We start from the raw sequence: 18,109 nt of genomic DNA on the forward strand, positions 1-18,109 counted from the left end.
AGGAAAAAAAAAACACACAAGAAACCAAAACTGGTCTTCAACAAAATGTAATGCCAACGGGTGCTAATGGAACTTTTTTTTATTTTAATTTTATTTTATTTACGGTAATCTTTCTGCCAAACGTCTTACAAAACCTTTTACACTATAACCTCCTATTATAAGATGTAGTGATAATGGTGTTTAGATTTTCCCTACATTGCTATCAATCATATTTTATGTTTTAACTTTATTTCAATACTGACATTGCACACACTAGTGTCTTTGCTTGTGTGTTGCTGCTTTGTGTACGGTCGCTCACCATTCTATAAGTGTGGTAGAAACCTATTTAGAAAACAGAGATTTTAATATTTGTTTTAATGGGTAAATTATGCATGCTATTGCTTTAGGGGTTGTAATTTTACCGTGATTTTTGTCTCTCTTTATCTTCTGCCATAACGTATAATGAATACCTGGCTCAGGACACTGCGGCATGAAAATAAAAAAATGTATTGCATTCTCCAAAATTCTGTTTTCTGTACAAATGTTTCCTCCGTTGTTCTGTGCTACACATTCATTTTGTTTTTCTTTCCTGTTACAATGAGCTAGGGGACATAAGGGCGTGATACCCATTCCAATACACTGGGCCAGATCAGCACTTGTGTTGTTAAGCTGATCTCAAAGGACTTTTGTGATGCGTCCTATCATTTTTCATGTTACTTGCATCTTGGCTGTTAAAGATGGGTCACCAAATATAGCATCATAAAATGCTTAGCTGGTATACTTTGTAACACTCTGCTCTTTATGGGACCAGATTCAGTTTGTCTTGCCTCCATACTATTCATTTAGAGGCTAACCAAATAAAAAATAATCTTTATCTTGATTACACGGGTGATGTTGGTCATACAAACAACAGAAAGAAAACACCTCTCTGTATGGACGTCTAAAATTATTCTGTACTTTTTATGGGAATTTTGTTTTTCTTGTTGTTGCGGTAACTCTTAGAATGATAACCGTTACATAGTTACATAGCTGAAAAGAGACTTGCTTGCGTCCATCAAGTTCAGCCTTCCTCACAAGTTGATAGAGATACTTCATGTTCAGTGTGACTCAATGCTTTATCTAGATAATACATCAGGTATGCATAGAAGATATCTTTAAAGTCACTGCAGCTTCTGATAATTCACAGGCTACAGCAGCAAGAAAAAGCCCCTACGGCCCCAGAGGAGATTCCACTAATTAGGAGTCTCTCATTCTGGTCTGTCTGGTCTGATCTGATCTAAACCCGAGTTGAGTAATTATATTACTTGGCTGGCAATAGCCATACCACTATAGGTGTAGGAACCCAACTATTTCAGGGAATGCTAAACCTGTAAAGATTTATCTAATATTTATACTTCCTTTATTGCAAAATCTGTTTCATTTAGAACTTCTGATCTCCTGCTCTGTTAATAGCTTGCTAGACCCTACAGGAGCCTCTTGTATGTAATTAAAGTGCAATTTGCAGCAACAGATATAAGCTATTAAAGTAAGTTACATCTGATTAAAAGTGAAACCATGTTGTTTTCATGCAGGCTGTGTCAGTCACAGCCACGGGAGGTGTGGCTAGGCCTATATAAACAGAAACAAAAGTGATTTAACTCCTAAATGGCATAAAATTTAGCAGTGCAACTTCAGAGGCTTGCTCTATACACAAAAACCGCTTCCTTAAAAGTTGTTTTGGTGCTCATTTTGATTGTACTGAGTGTGTGCGTGTATCATTTAATGTGTAGCATGGAGGCTTTCTGACTGTGCATCTGGCTCTGTGCACTCTCTCGCAGGGCTGTTCTGGTGCCCTCTGTCTATCACTCCTCATCATTTATACAGTTTCCATGCCAGAAGAGCCTGCAGGGGGTTTCAGATAGATCTTCAGTCAGAGTGGTTATCGCTCGGCCACACCACAAGTTTGTAAGTGCAGCATGAAGAGCTGACTGATTTCACTGGTCCTGTCCACTTGGCTGGCACCATACATTAGAGAAAACGAGAACTGATTTGGAGATCTCTGATCATATGAAGTTTCCCAGCCAAGAACATTTTATTGTATGTATTGGCTGGAAAACTTAACTTAGAGTTGCATGACTGGTAGGGTTCTGCCCCATTTCATCCCCACCATCAACATATCTAGGGTTTAATCTGTCGTTGTCATCCCCCGCTATATCTCCGTTTCTTTACCCTTGTGCATGCATCACACAAATATTAAATAAAGTGTGTAGCTGGAGCATTTTGTTTTTCCCCTAAACAATGACCTTTATTTTGCAAACTATGTTGAAGGAGAAAGTCAGGGCATTCCTTTTTACTGTAACCTGTGTAAAAAAAAAAAAAAATACAAGTTATCAGCTTGGTTGTAGAATCTCTTTATCAGAACTGGAGATTTTATGAAATACTATTTATTAGCTACATTTTGTAGCATCAAGCAAAAAAACAAACAAAAATAAGAAACCAACAATTTGCAGAGATAAATAATTAAAAGTATTCATTATAGAAAATAGCTTTGTTTATATACAATTTAAATACCATTTACTATTCTTTTAAAAAAATAATAATAATAATTTTTGTCTGTTTCAGGACTTGCAATCAAGTAAACTCAGTTAATTATTAAATGTAGGATTCTATGTATTAAAATCCAAATATCCGCATTGATAAATGTACTGAGAATGTTTGATCCCCAAAGCTGTGATTTTATACTGGAAGGACTCGTATGAAGGTTAAAAAATGAGTAATCAATTGTTGTCTCTCCTGGGAAAGCATAGATTTTAATTGGCAGAAATGATGGAGGGCATTGGGGACGAGTCCTTAAAATAATAGTCTCAGATGTGACTAAAATAAAATGTATCGGTCATGTATCACTCCTCCATAGTTAGGAAACCGAAATGAGTTTGCTTCCAACACTTTGGGTTTAATCTACATGAATTACTATTGATTATGGAAACTGGCTGACAATTAGTTGACAAAATATATGGTCCTGATTCAGAATTTCGTTGATCATTTACAGGTTAGACAGGGCCAAACCAGGTCAATTTATTATGATTTGCTGGAAGAAGTGTTCATTTAGCTGTGGTGCCCGTCAAGAAATTAATTTCCAAAATTTAAGAAAATGTATAATGTTAAGTTAAAACCACAAAAAAAACAATCTCTACCTGGGGTTGGGTATAGATCATGTATTGTGAAATTATTCAGCACACCACTTCATTATGCTAAAGTTGTTTTTTTGCTTAGTGTCCATTTAATAATCTAATGCTTTACATCTATTGGTGCAATATAGTCTCCAATTCAGAGTACTTGGCTCCAATGTCCCTATTCTGCACTAACTTTGAGAAGCTGGTTTGCGATTTGCTTGGAGTAGTTAACCAGCGAATGTTAAAGTCTATAAAAGAGTTTGCAATATATAAAAGACAACGATAATTACAGCCAATTTTTTTACATCTATATTGTTCATTTTTCAAGCTTCTAAAATATTGCATGTTTTAAACTTTCTTCCAACCCACTCTTAACAATGCCATGTCTCTATGATTACTATTTATTCTAGGTTGTTCACTTAAAAGTAGTAACACCCAAAGGTATCGTTGAAAAAAGTTGTCAAGGGCCGAGAATGTCCACAGGACCAGACATCTACCACTTTATAATGGGATCTGAAGGTAAAAAAAAACTTATTTTTAATACTTCCCTAAAAGAACTTTATTTTTCTAATAACTAACAGAAAATGTACAACTAATCTTTATCAGTTAATGTGCATTGCCTCCGCTTCCAATGTATCGAATTCTAGTCTACTGCGTTTTTTTGTTGTTTTTGGTTTGGTTTCTCTGCTTCTCAGAACCATCACTTGGTCCTATCATGTGTAATGATTGATTTAATAAGACCCCTTACCTTTATATGCAAAAGATATACATCCTTGCCTAACCCTGAAGTCCAGAAACATTTCCTGCATCATTATGTTGCCTGAACCGACTGTCCCTTAAATGAATGCATGTGAAATTTGTTATTTACAACGTGCAAAAGTTCAAATCTTTCACGAGTTACTTATTGTGGCATCGAACTCAAATGATTAAATACGGTGGGATTTTTTAAAATTATTGTTTGTTCTTCCCATCCTTATATTAATTCAGTTAAATTAGAAGAAAATGTCATTTGAGGTGATGAATTTAAAAACCAAGCCAAACATCTCTTTAGCTAACACTTGTTATAATTTTTTTTTCAGAGCGCAGAGCCTTTCAATTTATGGTGCTGACAGTTATACTGCACTATAATACAATTACATCAGTTGTATATCTTACAGCATAGTTAGAATGTTCACAACACTTTAAATCCTTATTGCAGTCACAGTGGCATTTATAGCTCATTGACCTTGGGGATAACATTTAATTATGTCACTATAACCTTTTAACCCCTTAGCGTCACTGCTTTAAAAACAAAATGTTACATGTCTCACTCCAGTTTTAAACGTGCCATTTTTTTTTTATTAGATTTTTTTTTTTTTTGGCTTCTTGGGTGAGATTTTTTTTTTGTACATTTCATTGTGCAATCTACCTGTAAAAGAGGCAAATGCATGCAAAAATTGTGAGACTTTAATTGTCGTTCTATTTATTTTATGACTTTTCTTACTTAGGTGGTTGAAGTGTTAAAAAAAAAAAATATTACATTTCTCTTTTTCTTTTTTGGAGGGGTGAGTGTTTTTGGGGGAGGGGCGCAGAACAATTTTTAACTCTTTCTGATGACCACGGAATATTAAAAAGAAAAATGTTCCCCTATTGTACTAAGTAAATTTTCATTACATTTAGAAAGCTCCAACAAATTCCGCAGCACTTCACAATTGGGGAAATATGCAGAAAAAACACACAAAACTAAAACTAAACCCTGTCCATGCTGTGATTATGTATAGTTCAAAATACATTTTATTTATTTTTTTGTAACTTCTGATATTTTGTGTACACATCCAAAACACGTCACATGCATTTTTTTGCGTACACCACATAGTTCAATATAAGCATAGGGAAAGTTTAAACCTCTCATATTCAGTGCAAACATTTGTTTTGAGCTGTGTGTTCACAATTTGACCACCACACTACGGACCTAACTCATATTTGCATAACTTCTCTCTTCGTTGCACTAGTAGTGATAATAGTACCACTGGTGGCTTTACCCGTGAATCAAGGGATCATCGATTTGGTAGTACGTGGACACCTGGTGATTTCTTCTCCACCTCTATAATGCTAATTACCTTTTTATTTTAGGGACCCTTGGAGTGGTTACAGAAGTCACGATTAAAATAAGACCAGTTCCAGAATATCAAAAATATGGTTCGGTGGTGTTCCCGAATTTCGAGAGAGGAGTGGCCTGCTTAAGAGAAGTAGCAAGACAGGTGAGAATGGACAACCTTTTGGAATGCAAGGGAAGAGTTCAGGATTAGGAGCAGCTGGATGCGACCTCGGGGAAGTGTTTTTCATATTCACTAGAGAGGAGAATGTCTATCTAATGTAAAAAAAACAAACTCTATTTCATTTAATTTTTCTCTACTTGCTTTTCCCAGTTTTACCTCTTAAAAATGCAACCGTTTTTCTCCAGCCTGTACATTTATTGAAAATTCTAGTGTATTATAGTTAACACTGTTGAGTTGACATGTTCCTTGTTATCCTTTTTTTCTTTTTTAATGCTGGGATGTTGCCTTTTCAATATAACTGGCATATTCTTTCTTCCTTTCCTTCCCAGCACCATCATTATATTCTATATGAAATTGCCTTTGAATGTATAGATAGAATTCAGAGGTATAGGTTAATGGGCCCAATGCAGAGGTATAGGTTAATGGGCCCAATGCAGAGGTATAGGTTAATGGGCCCAATGCAGAGGTATAGGTTAATGGGCCCAATGCAGACGTATAGGTTAATGGGCCCAATGCAGAGGTATAGGTTAATGGGCCCAATGCAGAGGTATAGGTTAATGGGCCCAATGCAGAGGTATAGGTTAATGGGCCCAATGCAGAGGTATAGGTTAATGGGCCCAATGCAGACGTATAGGTTAATGGGCCCAATGCAGACGTATAGGTTAATGGGCCCAATGCAGAGGTATAGGTTAATGGGCCCAATGCAGAGGTATAGGTTAATGGGCCCAATGCAGAGGTATAGGTTAATGGGCCCAATGCAGAGGTATAGGTTAATGGGCCCAATGCAGAGGTATAGGTTAATGGGCCCAATGCAGAGGTATAGGTTAATGGGCCCAATGCAGAGGTATAGGTTAATGGGCCCAATGCAGAGGTATAGGTTAATGGGCCCAATGCAGAGGTATAGGTTAATGGGCCCAATGCAGAGGTATAGGTTAATGGGCCCAATGCAGACGTATAGGTTAATGGGCCCAATGCAGAGGTATAGGTTAATGGGCCCAATGCAGAGGTATAGGTTAATGGGCCCAATGCAGACGTATAGGTTAATGGGCCCAATGCAGAGGTATAGGTTAATGGGCCCAATGCAGACGTATAGGTTAATGGGCCCAATGCAGAGGTATAGGTTAATGGGCCCAATGCAGAGGTATAGGTTAATGGGCCCAATGCAGAGGTATAGGTTAATGGGCCCAATGCAGACGTATAGGTTAATGGGCCCAATGCAGAGGTATAGGTTAATGGGCCCAATGCAGAGGTATAGGTTAATGGGCCCAATGCAGAGGTATAGGTTAATGGGCCCAATGCAGAGGTATAGGTTAATGGGCCCAATGCAGAGGTATAGGTTAATGGGCCCAATGCAGAGGTATAGGTTAATGGGCAGAATTCAGAGGTATAGGTTAATGGGCCCAATGCAGAGGTATAGGTTAATGGGCCCAATGCAGAGTTATAGGTTAATGGGCCCAATGCAGACGTATAGGTTAATGGGCCCAATGCAGACGTATAGGTTAATGGGCCCAATGCAGAGGTATAGGTTAATGGGCCCAATGCAGAGGTATAGGTTAATGGGCCCACTGTAAACTGTAAAAAAAAAGAATAACAATGTGTGTCTCCCATAGCACCACACCCAACCCCATTTTGTTAGTGAATTATATGCGCCTACTGGCAGTCATGCACATTTATATGCATTGAAAAGTAAGGTACTAGATCCTAAACATACCAGGAGATGACTTGTGAGAAATGACATTTATATGCATGCACATTCTTTTACACACACACACATACTCGGACACACACACACACACACACACATACTCGGACACACACTCGACACACATACTCGGACACACAAGTTGACTTACATACACACAGCCTTAAACTCGAACACGCATAAAACATATACAAAGTGGGACTCATGTACAAACACATTTAACACATATTCATGTACACATTGACTCACACACTTACATCCATATAAACACATTGGTTTGCTGCAGGGATCTCTCTTCAATGATTGCCTGGCTCCATCAAGGTCTTTAATGATGCTCGGACTGGGGTGGCATCATATATTGGCTCCAGCATCCGTACACAACATGGGAGCTGGTAGATTGGTGCAGGCAGATCCCAGTGACGCGTGCATGTGTTTGCAAATGCAATGAAACACTTTTCCCTGACATATAGAACATTTTACAGTGTTTTCATTAAACTGCAAATTATGATGGATTTAAAACTGAATTTTAATATTTTGTCTGAAACAGCCAAGTCTACAGCATTGTTAGAGGATATTTCCAAATTTGACATTACGGCTTAAATATTGTCATTGAGTTTTCAATTCATTGTTTTGTGAATAAAACTCGTGAGCTTATACTTCACTGCAGAGGTGGCCAAAGGGTAGGTCCCCAACTGCTGTAGATTGTAAGCGTGTTTGGGCAGGGCCCTATTCACATGCTGTTCCCATATATCATACATGTTTAGTTATAATTAAATGTTTGTATTGTTTACGTATTGTACAGCGCTGTGGAATATGTAGGCGTTATATAAGTTAATGTAATTGGACTGTAGAATTAAGAGCTTTTGCTGCCTTAACTCACCTTTAGGGTTCTGCACATTAATTTTTCTATTTACTCCCTGCCCACCCCATTTAAATTAGGCGTTTCTTCTTCTTTAACTGTAATTAATTCCCCTTTGAATTGTTGGATCATATGAGATGTATGTTGTACCCCAATACTAAATGTGTATAACACTTAATGGCTGAGGTTGTTGTGGACTTGCTGTAGATTTTTGAAGTCTGCATTCTAACAAAGTTAGTCCCCTCTGCTGTGTAGAGTCTAATCCAGTGTTTGACTGTAACTGTAGCTGTCAGGCGTAAAAGTCGCTTAGAATTTATGACGGCTTAGATAATTTATTATAGAAAGGGCTGATTCTAACAGTACATTAATTAACTGGAGTGTTTCAAGAGGTTAGAAAGCTGATCTGAGAATACAGAAGGATAAAATAAAAATAGACAGGTATTAAATTAATTTAAGTAGAGGTGCAGTTCGAGTGAGTAAATAAAGTCTTTGCAAAGGTCTCTAACTTGGCTTGTTAATGGCAAAACACATAACATTCCGATTTATGCTTTTGTCCGATATGAATTTAAAGTATAGTTTATACACTACTTCAGCCTGAGAACAGTTGTAAAATTGTCACTCGTGTTGAAAAGTTCACAAAGCCATGCCAGCGGTGTAACGCAAGGCAAATCATGTTACAGCAAGTATGTAGCACGCATATGCCATGCTTAAAGGCACGCTCTATTTTTAATTAATTCTGTAGATGTTTTATAAAAATACCTTTTAAAATATTATCTAATGCCGTGAATTCATTGTGACTACAAGGCCTTTATTTTATTTTTTTTGTAGAAAGAAGGTAATGTAACATGCTAAAAAAACAAACAAAAATAAACTAGCGGACTAATTTGAAATTAAGGCAGCGTTCAATTTGGCTTCATGTGGTTTTAAATGTAGTTGTTATGGTTCCAGGACTGCTATTATGCCTCCATCACGCAGAGTGTCCACAGGAAAGCATTGAGAAATGCTTTCCTATTGACACTTTGAATGCGCGCGGCACTTGCCGCGCATGCGCATTCGGCTCAGCTGACGTCGGTGGGGGAGTGCAATGCAGTGTTTTATATTGTAGGGTTAACATGACAGATACATGGAACCCCCAAACCATTTTGTTGATTTAAAGGAACACTATAGTCACCTAAACAACTTTAGCTTATTGAATCAGTTTTAGTGTATAGATCATGCATGTCATGTTTCACTGCTTAATTCACTGCCATTTAGGAGTAAAATCACTTTGTTTCCGTTGTATGCAGCCCTGGCTACACCTCCCCTTGATCTGATTGACACAGCCTCCATGAAGCAAAACAATGGTTTCACTTTCAATCAGATGTAACTTACCTTAAACGATTTTATCTCCTGCTCTGTAAATTACTTTAATCACACACAGGAGGCTCTTGCAGGGTCTAGCAAGCTATTAACATAGCAGCGGTTAAGAAAATCTAAATTAAACAGAACTTGCAAGAAAGGAAGGATAAACATTAGATCTCACTTTACAGGAAGTTTTTAGGAAGGCTGTGCAAGTCACATGCAGGGAGGTGTGACTAGGGTGCATAAACAAAGTGATTTAACTCCTAAATGGCAGAGAATTGAGCAGTGAGGCTGCAGGGGCATGATCTATACACCAAAACGGTTTAATTAAGCTTAATTTGTTTTAGTGACTATAGTGTTCCTTTAAAGTTATCTGGCTGCATATAGTGTTCCTTTAATTAGTGTAGTGCCACTGCCTTTCAAAGTGCAATGGTAACCACTCTCACAATGCAAAAAGTTGAGTGAAGGTGTAGAATAATGTTATTACATTTGACTGGTCACTGATCTTGTATAAGAATTGAAAAAATGGGCCTCTAACAAAATGCATGTGGCAATATTTGGTCTTTCCCAAGGAACTCCTGACTTCAACAGCTTATGTTGTTATTTTATATACGGTTTTATATGGCACTATTTTGTTTATGTGCATGTTACTCTGGAACATAACCAACCATCAAACTTTTACATTTCCCCTGCTGAGTTCTGCTTCTCCCACGTAATTAAATTACCTTTCTTTTTAATGGCCGTGGCAGGTTTCTATTGCGTAATTCCAAAAATAAACAGACTCTGTGACTGTTAATAATTTCCATTAATTCTTTTTTTACATTTATCTTCGATACATTGATCTTCTAATGATATTGGTGCTAGGAAGGCCAGCTATAAATTTATTGTTCAGACCTCTCTCAGCCATGATTTAAAGTATACAGACGAGAACACAGCCGGTGAGCAGGTTTATTTGATGGAACCTTCTGTTTATTGGCTTTTGCACAGCGTGAAACTGATCAGATTCTAATCCGTAAATTTGGCATATCAATGGATAGCAAAATAAATCAATTACAGACCAGCCATCTGCCTTCCCACTGACTGATAGATGGCACCAAGCTCCATATAGAATAATAAGTTAGGCTGGGGTAGTCATTATTCTTTGTCATTTCAATGCACATCTGTCTTGCAGTGTCATTGAACCCTGCTTCCAATATGGTGGACATGTTGGGTAAATACAAGTCAAAGGTCAATCAGAAGAAAGTCCAGGATTGAATTTTATATAAATGTACAGAATCCCACTTTTTTCTTTCTTCCTTTTTTTTCGAACATAACTTAATTCTGCTTTAGAGGGAAAAAAAAATCACAAGAATTGAAAGATGGCATCGATGATAAAAACTGACCACAGGCATGAATGATTGCTTAAATCTCGTCAGAAAAAATTGTATTTCCCTCTTCATAATATGAGTGATTTATCAGAGGAAATCTTGTTAAATGGTGATAAGTAATTGGAATTGCTTTTGACTGACTTTAATTGCCTTTTTTTTTTTTTTTAAAACACCTTTTTACTTTAACACATTTCTTGTGTTCTGGTGTAAACTTTTTCATAAGCTCGTCCTAATTATATCTTACAACCTTGTGATACTTCTTTCAAACCGTTTTTTAACGGTTTAGTTTATCATCAAATCCATACTATACACATAATTATTAATCAAGTGTTAGCTGGGATGGCTGCACATGTATATTATTGGAGACATAAATGTACACATATAGTAACAGTAAGTTATGAGATTCTTGCTCAAGCTTAGAGTCTAAAGGAAGCAAGGTATGATCACGCACAAAGTGCTTAACATTCTGGTGGGAACAGATGGGAAAGAAATCTATGCTTACATAGAATAATACACGTACAGTTTTAGAGTAAGATAATATATACATTTAGAGCAGACTGCGGGATTAAACATTCTGGTACATCTGACTTATACATTTACAAACCTGCCAAGTTTAGCAGGTTTGCAATTTGGTAAAAGGATGGAATGTCAATGGCACAATTGGCATCCCGGACTATGAGCTCATGCAACTAGGTGGCATCCCTGAGTGAATTTGTACCAGGATGACGGGTTGGAGGGAAGGGACAAAAGGCATGGCCGAGTGCTACTGCAATCAATCAGAAGTGCAAGTGTGTTTAAACTTTGGCTTATGCTGCACTTTGCCCAAGTCTTACCGATGCTGGTTGACAGAACAGGTCTAATGGGTGATTGATAGGACGGATTGGAGATCATGTGTCCTGCAATTTAAATTTGTGACTTGAAACTTCTGGACTAATAATTGATATCCAAAAAACTATTTTTTATAAACCACATTTTAACTTGGATCTAATGTCATGTTCCCTAAGGGCTCTGGAGATGGCATGCCTCCTCTACAAGACACTTCAGCTTTATAACAGTAAACTTGTTGAATTGGCCACACTTGACGTTCTATACAACACTTGACAAAAAATTAAATAAAGCAGGTCCGTCACCTAAAATGTTAATTACCAAAATCTGTGTGAAACAATATTTCAACTAAATGTAATATTATTTTACTCTACTAAAGCTATTGCATAGCTGTAATTACTTTAAGCATAGCTGCCTATATGGGTCTGTGTCTTCCCATTTTTATAAATTTAAAATTTTTCTATTTCCATATTTCTCCTTTTACTTAAAAAAAACAAAAAAATAAACAAATTCCCTAAAACTCTGAAGACGTTTGTTTCCATACCAACACTCTATTTATTTAAATAAAGGAACCCCAAAGTGTTACAAATACAAACCTCTGTAGTCCTAATACTTTAGTATCCCTAGTTATATAGGTCCCCATATGAATGAAATGACTTTGCTTACCTTTTTCAAGCAATGAGGCTCCCTCTGCCCTCCTTACCTCTCCGCCTCCCATGGTGTCATGAAGGAGACATGGCCTCATCTGGCGTTGTCCAATCTAATGCTTTTCACAGAGGACCATTGGGGACCTGATGAGCATGTACGGCGAGATCGGCACACACATCCAAGCTTCCTGATAGGAAAGCATTGAATCAAAGCTTCTCTGTTCTCTGTCCACCTCATGTGTCACTGCACCGGAAACGCATCCAGTGGCTGCTGTCACCGAAAAGAGGTGTAAGGTGTAGGTTTAGAACTAATGTATGCATTGTGCCATGCGTTGGATACAAAATAGTAATCCTGTAGTCTTTCACTAATAATGTGCGAATATTGCATCTGGCTCCATGTACAGTCTTATTTTATTTGGACGTGAAGAGGACTTACTGTCCGGTTCCAACTTTAAAGCAAAGGCCAAATGTACCTAGTTTATGTGCAAAGGCCAGTCCTAGCTCTATCTTATGCATATGAAAGCAAATATTAAGGAGCCCAACCTCTTTTGTAACTACAAAGGACCTTTTGAATCCTGTGTATATTTTCTGTATTAGCAAATCTTGAACATAATCATAACAACTCTTCTAGATACAAATCTTATTTAAGATGGTCGTTGCCTGTTGTACGGGGTGACCATTCTTGAAGATTTCCCTTATTAGTACACTGCATTGCCCTTATTGATGCATGCAGGGACATTATGCAGATCCATGGCATAGTTTCTGTAAGTTAAAGGGACGGTCTAAGTACGAGGTACAAGGAGGCACACGTTTTCTTATAGCTACAATGATTTGTAAAACAAAGTATGAGGAGACCCAGGAAAGATCTCAACACTTTAGGTCTCACAAGCGATAAGTTAGGTGACATTAGAATGTTTGAGTTTTTTTTTTTTTTATTCTATTTTTTTTAATCCAGTGTGACGAAGTTTGTCCAAGTAGTACAATGTCTTAAAGTGCTTTGTTAATTTTGCATGCAAGACCTGATTCACATTTAAATGAGATCAAAATCTTACTACTGATACTAACACATATAGGAGTCTCTAGTTTAGTTACAACTTGATTTGGTTTATTAGGAAGGCTCCCTGTATATGCTGTTAATGCATTTCACCAATGAATAATGTTGTCTAAATGGAATGAGGATTTCATCATTTTTCTGCTAAATAAATTCCTGGAATTCAGTATTTTTTTTTCTTTGAGTTTTAGAAACAGATGAGAATAAACAAAACTCATTCCTTCCTTTTAGTACACATTATCCTGCACTCCAGTGAACATGGAGCAGCATAAAGCAAGTCTAAACCTTACCGACAAGGCTTCCATGTGACTACCTTCCACACACAATGCAAAATGGCTGGAAAAAAAATCAGTTTCTACTTTTAGTCCTATTTTAAGATGGGGGAAAAAAACACAAAATGCAATGTCCATTGCACACCATAATGGGAAATAAGGGCGTACCATTGGATGATTAATTACCACTACGTTGATTGTAGATAAACGTTTCTTCCCACCGTTGTTCCCAAGCCACTTTGACATTGATGGATGACACCAGAGTCTTAATGAAAGAGCCACTTTGATAGTGCCGATAAACATGGATTTGCTTTATATGTTAAGTTAAAAATATAAAGCAGAGTGTTTGTACATGACGGGGAGAGAAACATTTTCAGCTTTTTCGTTGTGCGGTTTGGTGATCCTCTCATAAATAATTGCAGAAAATTTACATTTTCTTAACTTTGTCAAAGATGCAATCACATAACTGCTCTACAGGACAAAAATATCTTTAGTTGTAATTACCCAGAATCCTTCACTCTGGGTTCACTTCTTGATGACTAGGAGCCGTTCACAGAAAACGATCATCAACTTTTCGAGGTTCCTTTCCTCTAAAACTTACATCTTTTCTCTTTCTTTTCCTAAAACTGACGCACATTGATGAATCTTGTTTTTTGCACTAATTGCTCGTAGATTGAGAAATGAAACTTAGTTTTTTTTTTTGTTTTGTTTTTTTTTAAACAATCTTGGGAAGATGGCAGGAACTGCAACATATATCGATGCATTCAAAACTTTTTTTTTTTTTTTTTGTTTTTGTTTCCAAAGCATTTTTTCTTTAAATATATTGAGATGTTCAGAGCTTCATTGATAAGAAGACCAAACTCCTAATAGAGTGCAGTTTTATTAGGACATACAGTCTATAGTTATTACATATATTATTTATATGGCGTCCGCATATTCCACCTCATTTTACAATGAGGATATAAAAAATGACAGATTAAGCAATGCCCTCTATATATTAATTTGTTTGTCAAGCATGCTCACAGTACAGTAAAAGACGTGGATGTACGTTTATTTGTATATATGGCCATTGCTTCAGAGGGATTTCTGTTATATTATTTTGAATTTGTGAATGCAGATTATGTAAAGGATAACGAATCTATGGAAACAAATAATTTTAGGAATGTTCTTGATCGATAAGTGTGTTGTTTATTTTTTTTCTTCTTTGAATAGAGCAGTGTTGGACTCTGTTAAATCTTTCTTTAGGTCAAACACATGCTGGCTGTTCCAAAAAATCCCAAATTAAATGAGTGGAATGTCCTGCCATTTATCTGTTTATTGTCCAGGGGTTTGTGTACTTGCGTTGTTCTGTTTTGATGTCTAGAATTGCTTTGATTTATTAGCTTTAAACACACAGCTTTTCTACCTATTTGCCTGCAACGTTTATTGTATAATTACAGGAACTGCTGCTGTTTTACGGGTCAGTAAATGAAAGCTTAAAACCAGGTAGTCTTGGGTGTTTGACTACTGAGTTTGGCATGGTGACTCTCAACAACCACCTGTCTTGTTGGGTAATAAATCACAAACCACTAGACACTACTTTCTGTGTTTATCCACAGACCTCTGGTATATGTGTCTGTGCTTTGTGAGGAAATGTTGGCAAAGCAGATGTGTTCCCATATCAGTTTATGAATGATTGGTCCGTAACTTTAGTCTCAGTAAAGTTTTATATAGAAGAGGTTTGAGGAGCAAAGTCTTTTAGTGAGTCAAGTGGCACGTTTCACGAAACGACAAGCAGTGATGTGGCTTATGTCATATTGTTCTTCTCCAAGGATTATTCTCTTCCTAGTTCCTTCTTTTCTTATTCCATTCTCCATGCGTTGACCTTTCTCATTCAAATAACTGCTTCCCTGCACCCTTAATTCATCTTTCAACATCTGCCGGTTACAAGCCCCTCATCTCCCTTTGTGCACTCAGTCATCCTGTTTGCAGGTTTTAGCCCTTCTTCCCCCCGAGCAGCTCATTTGCTCCCGATCCACCTTAGGGTTGGATGCATCAAGCTATGCAGATACATTTATACATGTACAATATCATATGGTATGTTTTGCTATGTTGGTATAGACTGGAAGTAAAATATTCCTATTGACACTATTTTTACGAACATTTCCGTTCTTTCAATAAATTACTTTGAATCTATATGGAAACTATTTAAAAAAAAAAAAAAAATTTGAACTTATTAAATTCTGTTTTAAAATTTTATAGACGTGATTTTTTTTCCCCCCTGCAATTATGAATCTCTTTAAATGCTGTTTTTATTTTATTTTTAAAAACACATTAGTGTTCCTTAATTTACCATAAAACGTACTGTATCCATCACTTGGACAGTCTGCTTAGTACAGATGCTCAACTTCTGTTGAAGTCCATAAGTTATGATGCCTTTTTGTCCAGTCCAATGCTTTCCATAGAGAAATATTGCATGCACAGTGAATGCGCTCAGCCGCTCCACTTCATTGAAGGGATACTATAGTGTTAGGAATACAAATTTTGTATTCCTGACACTATAGTGCCCTCTGTCTCCCCGCACACCCCCTCTGGCACATGAATGGTTAAAAAACTCTTTATTTACTTACCTGACGGGTTGGCGCTCTGCCTCCTCCGACATCAACCGACAGGGGGATCTAATGTGTATAAGCAGTGAGCTCTGCAAGCGCATTAAACCCTCAAAGCTTTAATGCTTTCCTATGGGGATTTCACTGACGCTGAACGTGAAGACGTCCAGTGTTATTTAAGGGACCCAGTGTCACGGTAATATACCCCAACATGCAAGAATAGTCCAACTAGAGGCAAGAAAACAAGATACGTCTTACTGGGCCTTAGAATGGCCGGACTTGACGAGGACAGGAACGAGGTCAAGGGAACAGAGAGACAGCGTAAACTAGAACTAGCCAAGGACTGGTACACAGGAGAGGAAACCGGCGAACAAGACAAAGCAGGGATAAAGAGAAAAACTGAGTCAGGTACAAAGCCAAGGTCAAGCACGAAAAAAAACACTACTGAACGAAGAAAGCACTATAGGGAACTGAATCAGAAACCACGATAGGGCAGGGAACTAAGGGAAAGATTATAAATACCTATAAGTTTAATTTGATTGGCCCTTTTCATATCCACGACCCCAAAACGTGAGTATGGGGAATGTGGAATGACATGGGCCAATGGGAGACCTTTTTTATTTTTTGCTCCCACTATCCCTTTAAATGCGCGGTGCGCTCCCAGTACCAGGCACATCACGTGGCCGCTTCTCGCGGTCAGTGCACGCCTCCCCTTCAGTTGCAGGACGGTGTGCGGCAGAGGAGGACCTCGCCCGGCCCCTGGAGTGGGTTAGTACCGCTACACCCAGAGTCTAATAAACTCCCAGAACTGCCTCTAGTGGCTGTCTGATAGACAATCACTAGAGGCTGTCTTAGTGCTGCAATGTTAACATTACAGTTTCTCAAAAACTAAAGTGGTTTGACAAAAAAATGAGCAGAAGGGTCTGGGTGCCTATAGTGGCACTTTAAAGAAACACTATAAACAGTGTTTTGTTTTGCTAAATTGCAAACATGTAGATCCCAAGTCATATCTGGCTAGATATCAGCCTTGTATGACGATAGCCTAGATCTGCTCATTTAGGGAATAATACCTTCCTCGGACATAAAATAATCATAGCATTAAATTAGGCCCTTACGATCTGCTGAAGACTTACGTCTATCTTCTGTCCGTACTCCCACCTCTGATGCTCGCCTTCAAGATTTTTCGAGGGCTGCACTGTGGAACTCGCTTCCCTCCTCCGTTAGATGCTCACCCAGTCTCCACTCCTTCAAAAAGTCGTTAAAAACCCACTTCTTCATAAAAGCGTATCAATTAAACTGTTAATAGCTCCTGACTGATTCCTCTTCTGCAGCTGTCACTAGTCTAATACTATCCTTACCTTTTTGTGTCATTTTACCCCACTCCCTCTAGCATGTAAGCTCATTGAGCAGGGCCCTCAACCCCGCTGTTCCTGTGTGTCCAACTTGTCTGTTACAACTACATGTCTGTTTGTCCACCCATTGTAAAGCGCTGCGGAATTTGATGGCGCTATATAAATACCATAATAATAATTAGGACCAAGGTACAGAATAATTCCTGTGGCAAGATTTGCTTTCTGACTTTACCTGCTTATTATTGCATCAAACAAAGTGTAAAATAAACGTCAGTGAAGTGTATCCCTTAAAGTATCCCTTGAGGCTTATATAAATAACTTCTAAAGCACCCAGACCACTTCATCTCAATTTGGTCCAGTGACCCTTTCGTTTTAACCCTGCATTGAAAACATGCCATTTTGTAGAAACAGCACTTTTTCTATTGCAGGGATAAACTCACCTCTAGTGACGGTCTTACTGACAACCACTAGAGACGCTTCCCTGTGAAAATGAAGTCAAACTTGGTTTTCAAGCAGACAATGCTACTAGTGAGCATTTGATTGGCGCAGTGTAGTGGTTTGCAGCGCATACGCACACACCTCACATTGCTTCCTTACAGGGGAGTTTTGGATTGGCTGGGATCATGAGAATAGAGAGAGCACCACGACTATGGAGAACTGGTTAGTAAAACTCCCTTTTAACCTGGTGGGGGGGCAGTTTAACTGTTCACTGTAGT

General features: G+C 37.9%; 1 protein-coding gene across 1 annotated transcript in view; it reads left to right on the forward strand.

The window, feature by feature from the left end:
- The window catches only part of AGPS (alkylglycerone phosphate synthase), a 167,103-nt gene that overhangs the window by 87,099 nt on the left and 61,895 nt on the right, over window positions 1–18,109 (forward strand). Inside the window, exons 10-11 of the mRNA XM_063429777.1 lie at window positions 3,542–3,650; window positions 5,244–5,371. Coding sequence (XP_063285847.1) covers window positions 3,542–3,650; window positions 5,244–5,371 — 237 coding nt within the window. The remainder of the gene's footprint in view (window positions 1–3,541; window positions 3,651–5,243; window positions 5,372–18,109) is intronic.

This window comes from Pelobates fuscus, chromosome 8, assembly GCF_036172605.1.
Source record: "Pelobates fuscus isolate aPelFus1 chromosome 8, aPelFus1.pri, whole genome shotgun sequence".
In the NCBI taxonomy this organism is placed as follows: Eukaryota; Metazoa; Chordata; class Amphibia; order Anura; family Pelobatidae; genus Pelobates; species Pelobates fuscus.